General features: G+C 41.0%; 1 protein-coding gene across 1 annotated transcript in view; it reads left to right on the top strand.

Moving 5' to 3' along the window:
• The first annotated feature begins 532 nt into the window (after nucleotides 1–532).
• Nucleotides 533–6,379, top strand: part of LOC132404814 (guanylate cyclase soluble subunit beta-2-like) — a 45,862-nt gene continuing 40,015 nt past the window's right edge. The window contains exons 1-3 of the mRNA XM_059989326.1: nucleotides 533–702; nucleotides 1,577–1,650; nucleotides 2,509–2,603. Of these exons, the coding sequence (XP_059845309.1) occupies nucleotides 700–702; nucleotides 1,577–1,650; nucleotides 2,509–2,603 (172 nt within the window). The 5' untranslated portion in view covers nucleotides 533–699. The remainder of the gene's footprint in view (nucleotides 703–1,576; nucleotides 1,651–2,508; nucleotides 2,604–6,379) is intronic.

The following is a 6,379-nucleotide window of genomic DNA, read 5'->3' as shown; positions in this document are numbered from 1 at the left end:
AATGATGGATACTGCCGTTTTGAGACATCCTTCCTTGATGATGTCCTGGATACTGCAGAGGTTAGTGCTCATGATGGAGCCGACTAAGTTTACAACTCTCTCCAGCTTATTTCGATCCTGTGCAGTAACCACCAACCCCCTCCCCCCCCCCCCCCCCCCCAAACGCCATACCAGACTGTGATGGAGCTAGTTAAAATGCTTTTCACGGTATAAGCTGGAGAAATTTGCAAGTGTCTTTGGTGACACACCAAATCTCCTCTAAAAGGGTGAATACATTAATTCAACCCTTTTCTTCCTGCCTCTGTTTTTTTTTTCTCTTTGTCTCGATTTCTTTGCTCTGCCACTCTCACTCAGCGCGCTTGGTTTGGAACTGAATTCAGTTTTCTGACACTGGCTTGCCAGTCGCCCGGCCGGCTCACACACCTCGGGTGCTCTGCAGAGGGCGTCGCGAACAGCCGGAGTCTCCAGGGTCAAGCAAGCGCAAAGTGAGAAACGGCGATCAGGAAACCAGCTACGTCTCTCGGCGATTGCCGGGTTGTTTGTGGCAGAGGAAGAGGCATTTGGAAATTGTCGCCTATTGCACCAGAAATTACTGATCCGATGTGAGTTTTAAGCGAAGTAGTTAGCGTGCCGATAACTCAATGCCTCCTTGTCCTACTGCCACCAACTACATGTTGAACCTCAGTGTCCTGGTTGAAGATGGTAAGTGTTTACACCAAGAGATACATTGAAAGCTATGTATATCATTGGACCATAAGCGTCCGGACAATGAATTCGCTCATTAATTGCCAAACACTGTGTGAGAGATTGCTTATTTGTTAATAATTTTTAAGAAAGACTGTGTGTTATTGTGAATTGATATTTCCTTGACCTGGCGGGTTGTTATTTCGGAGTATGTAAATATACCACGTCTGCAGACATACAGGTCACATCACAACATTCTGTGTGCGATAGATTATATTTGTCCTTTATTAGATGCTGGGGTATATTGTAATGGAAATAATTGCACATATCACATCGTAGGGTAGAATATCTTGACAGTAGTAGAGAGACGTTGTGAATTAGCGTTCATCGTTCGATTGTGTTCCGGAATAAAATTTAAATAGGGCACGTGCTGGAAAAACGCAGCCTAAAATGGCGAGCAGAAGAAATGTAAATCGAAAATTAATTTTCCCACAGGCAAGAACTTTCTGATGAAAAATCGCATGATATTATAAATATCAGTTTGAATATAAATGCAGGCAACTTAACTACACGACACTTGCATTGTAGGTTCCGGTGTAAATCTAAAGCTTTTTGACATTTGTACACCTTAAAAAGATAGTGACGAGGGTGGTTCATATTTGAATATATTTGATAGAAGCAAATAGGTTGTGGACTAAAGTGAATCAGCCGTAAGAGTAAAGGGGCTTGAAGGATTGTAGCTTCTTATATCGAAATGATAAGTTATAAAGTACATGTGATTTTCGTTCTTGAAATATAGTTATTTTAACCAATATAAATGCAAAAATAAATTTTTAATGTTAAAATGCCTTAAGCGATAATTAACTTATACATACACACTTTCTTTTTATAGTATGGATTTATTAACAAATGTTTGAAGTCTTTGATCATAGAATCATTTGGAGAAGAAAGTTGGGAGAAATTAAGGTAATATTTGATGCTGTTACTTTTAAATGAGATATTTATTGTTTTCTTACACTGACCAAAATATAACCACAAACATTGTTGAACTACCATATTAACTTGGGACTGCTGTTTGAAATGGGCAATATTTGTGATTTCCCAGTTTCAGGGCAAATGAGTGTCTCAGACTTCTGTTGATTATTAAAGGCATACTTCTAATCCAAGCCTTTATTGGTTAAAAACAATGTAATCAATGAAACTGAGATCTGTTGAACAGATTTCAGTTTATAGCTTGTGTGTATCTACTCAATTTGCAGACGCAGGGAATTCTTTGAGCTCAGATCATATATAACACGAGAATCTATGAGAGGTACTGCCTCTATGAGAGTCAATATTTTGACGGTATAGGTGAAGCTTTGGCTATTTTTGCTTACACTTTATGGATACAACTACAGTTTTGTGTTAGCTTAAAACAAGACAAGCATTTCTTTCAAGTGGTCCACATACATCTTCAAAGTAAGCCAACAGCATGTCTTCAGTTTAGCACAATTTGTATATTTGAATGGTTATGATTAATGTGAAGATAAAACTCACTTTTCTATATATTCAGCCCATTGCTTACAATTGTGAATATCACCTGCCTAAGATACCTGTTGTGTGATAGGTCCAGTGGGAAAGTTTAAATATTTCAGCAGGTGGCACTATTCATGGGCTGTGTAATTGTGTGAAACAGGTGACAGACAGACTGCAGTCTCTTGTCAACGTTTCAATCTACAGCTCTGATACCTTTACCTTTCTTAGGCAGCATTGACAGGAGTGCTAATATGTAAGAAGTTTTAATATTGTAGCTTTATTTTCAACTTAACATTATTCTCTCTATAGAATAGCAGCTGGAGTGCCAGACAATTTTATGAATTTTAAAGTTTACTCTGATGACAATACAATGCGGATGGTAGAGCAAGCCTGCAAATTATTAGGTACTGTATGTTCTATGTTATTTTTACAGAACTACTACATTATATATTTAATATTGCAATAAGTTCAAATGTATACTTAAAAATAACATATCAGATCCAAATATTGCTCCTAAAAACTGGAAATGTGTATGTTGCGAGTACATGACAAGGAGAATCCTTACTTCCTGAGATTTAAATTTAGGTGATACTTCTCTGAAAAAGCCACAAAGATCCCAATAGACCTCATAAGCACTGTGGAAACCTGATTTGTCACATAACTGGATTTTAACTTGTGCATTTTCATAGCATCATAGTGTTAAACAGCACAAAACATGCCTTTTGGCTCAACTCTTTCTTGCTATACAAGGTGCCTGCCTAAGCCAGTCATATTTGGTTGCATTCATCCCATATTCCTCTAAAATTTTCTTATCCATGAATCTGCAAATGTTTTTTAAATGTTCTAGTTGTACCTGCCTCAACCACTTCTACAGGCACCTTGTTTCATATACCCACTAATATCTGTGTGTAAATCTTGCCCCTCAGGTTCCCTTTAAATCTTACACCCCTCTCATCTTAAATCTGTGCCCTCTAGTTGTTGGCTCCCTTGCCTTGGGAAAAAAGCTGTGACCATCCAATTCCCTCCACTCCAGGAAAAACAGCCTCAGCTCTCTTTTCTTGTAAGTCAAGTCCCCCAGTTCTGGCAACATCCTTGTGAGCATTTTCTGCACCCTCTATAGGTTAACCAAATACTTGTTACACACAGTAGTCGATTAACAATCTCACCAATATCTCAGAAACATAGAAAACCTACAGCACAATACAGGCCATTTGGCCCACAAAGCTGTGCAGAGCACGTCCCTACCTTAGAACTACCTATGCTTTACCCATAGCCCTCTATTTTTCTAAGCTCCATGTAGCCATCCAGGAGTCTCTTAAAAGACCCTATCGGTTCCACCTCCTCCACTGTCACTGGCAGCCCATTCCACGCACTCACCACTCTTTGCATAAAAAAAACTTACCCCTGACATCTCCTCTGTACCTACTTCCAAGCGCCTTAAAACTATGCCCTTTCGTACTAGCCATTTCAGCCCTGAGGAAAAGCCTCCAATTATCCATATGATCAATGCCTGTCATTACCTTTTACACCTCTATCAGGTCACCTTTCATCCTCCGTCGCTCCAAGGAGAAAAGGCCGAGTTCACTCAACCTTTTCTCATAAGGCATGCGCCCCAATCCAGGCAACATCCTTGTAAATCTCCTCTGCACCCTTTCTATGGTTTCCACGTCCTTCCTGTAGTGAGGCGACCAGAATTGATCACAGTACTCCAAGTGGGGTCTGACCAGGGTCCTATATAGCTGCAACATTACGTCTCAGCTCTTAAACTCAATCCCATGATTGATGAAGGCCAATGCACTGTATGCCTTCTTAATGACAGAGTCAACCTGTATAGCGGCTTTGAGTGTCCTATGGACTTGGACCCCAAAATCCCTCTGATCCTCCACACTGCTAAGAGTCTTACCATTAATGCTATATTCTGCCATCATATTTGATCTACCAGAATGAACCATCTCACACTTATCTGAGTTGAACTCCATCTGCCACTTCTCAGCCCAGTTTTCCATCCTATCAATGTCCAGTTTTGCATCCTATCAGGCTCCCTCTGACAGTCCTCCACACTATCCTCCACACCTCCAACCTTTGTGTCTTCAGCAAATTTACTAACCCATCCCTCCACTTCCTCATCCCGGAAATATCTTGTAGCATAACAGCCCAACTTGGGTACTCAATGACCCATCCAATGAATGACATACACCTTCTTGATCAGCTTGTCTACCTATGTTGGCACTCTTGTTTCTCTGGATCTTTCTATTCTGCAGCTCTCTCCAGGATGCTCTCACTCCCTGTGTTTGTCCTACCCCACTTTAACCTCCCAAAGTGCATCACTTTGCACTTAACTGAGTGAAATATTATTTTCCATTCTTTTGCCCACTTTTCCTCAGTTAATCTAATCCTGCTGTAACCTTAGTAAACCTTCTTCACTGTCCTCACCATCAATTTTGATGTCATTTGGAAATTTACTCATCATTCCACCTGCATTCTCAACTAAATTTTAATATATATGACAAACACTAGGTCAAGATGGGAACTTCAGGTCAGGATGGTGCAGAGCTGCAGTGTCCATCAACGTTGTGGCTCTGACATAGGTTTTTTTGGGGTCAGTGCAGGATGCTGAGAGTCAGGTTAAGGACAAGAATGAGGGAGTATTAGAGGTGGGTAGGATCCTTCATAATATTGCTGGATGTTTTCTGGCACCTTCTGTATACGTGCTGTGATGGTAGGAAGGTTACCTGTTGTAGGAACTTGCTGACCACTGCAGAGCAGTTTCCGTAGCATGCAATGGTGCAGCATGTCAGGATGCTGTCTACTGCACATCTGTAGCAGGTAGTGAGAATTGATGTGCACAGTCCAACTCTCTTCATCCTCCTCAAAGAGAAGAGGTGTTGGCAAGCTTTCTTAATCGTGTGGGATGTACTCTGGGACCATAATGAATTGTACAAGGTGTGTACTCCCATGAGTTTAAATTGCTCGCAGTTTTCACTGTTATAGTACCATTGTAAAGAGGCGTGTGAGTGGAGTGAGTTCTGCTGAAGCTGATAGTCATCTCTTTTGTCTTACTGACGTTGAGGAAGAGGTTTCTTGCCTGACACCCAGTCTGGAGCTCTTCCACCTCCTCTCTATAGGTTATCTCATTGTTTTTGGTAATGACTCGTATTGTGTGTTCAGTATTTCAGTAGTATTTGAGTAATATTGTAAATACATCGTTTGATTAAGCATTCTTGTTCATTTAAATGATTCATTATGGGTTATATGTAAAAATACATGAATTGCATACATCATGACACTACCGTGTTATATGAGCATGCCTCACTTTAAGTAAAGAACAGAGAGTCCTGGCTCTCTTGTTTTTCTTCTAATTAGTTTAATGATTTGGAGTTACACAGCATAACAAGGCCCACCACTATTAAGTCACTGGCAAACGTTACAATATGATTACTCTGGTGTTTGGCTGTGCAGTCGTGCGTGATCAGTATGTACAGCAGTGGGCTCAGCACATGGCTTATGGGGCACCCATGTTGAGGATGATGGGAGGGAGGAGCAGTTGTGCGTCCAGAATATCTGAGGTCAGTTGGTTAGGAAGTCCATCACCCAGTGCTCAGTGGTATATTTAGACTGAGGAGTACGAGTTTGTTCATCAAAATCTGTGCAACCATAGTGTTGAATGCCGAACTGAAATCCAGAAACTGCATTCTGACATACTGTAAGTGTCCTTGTTTTCTAGGTGTGTCAGGGCCAGGTGCTTGACTGATGCCATAGCATCTGTTACCGAGCAGTTCTGTCGGCAAGCATATTGGTGCACGTCCGGTATGTCAGGATAGGAATTTCAGTTATTTGCCATTCAAAACACTTCTGCTGATTGGCATCAATGTCACCGGGTGGTAGTCACTTAGTTCTGAATGTGTAAAGTTCTTTGATACAGGGGTGATGGTGGCTGATTTGAAGCACATGGGGACAGTAGCCCGGTTGAAGAAGTCCATGAAGATGTCAGTGAGCTACTGTGCACAATCCTGAGTACTTGGCCTCATCCAAACAAAATCCATTTTGTTTACCCAGTTGGGTGGGGGGGGGGGTGGTGGTTGTGGATGTGCAAAGTATTTTAAAGACATGGATTGTTAAATTTTTTTTAGATGTTAAGAGAATCAATGGACATAGGATTAGGGAAGGAAAATGATGTCAA

This window comes from Hypanus sabinus, chromosome 2, assembly GCF_030144855.1.
Source record: "Hypanus sabinus isolate sHypSab1 chromosome 2, sHypSab1.hap1, whole genome shotgun sequence".
In the NCBI taxonomy this organism is placed as follows: Eukaryota; Metazoa; Chordata; class Chondrichthyes; order Myliobatiformes; family Dasyatidae; genus Hypanus; species Hypanus sabinus.
This window is presented reverse-complemented; position numbering and strand designations above follow the sequence as displayed.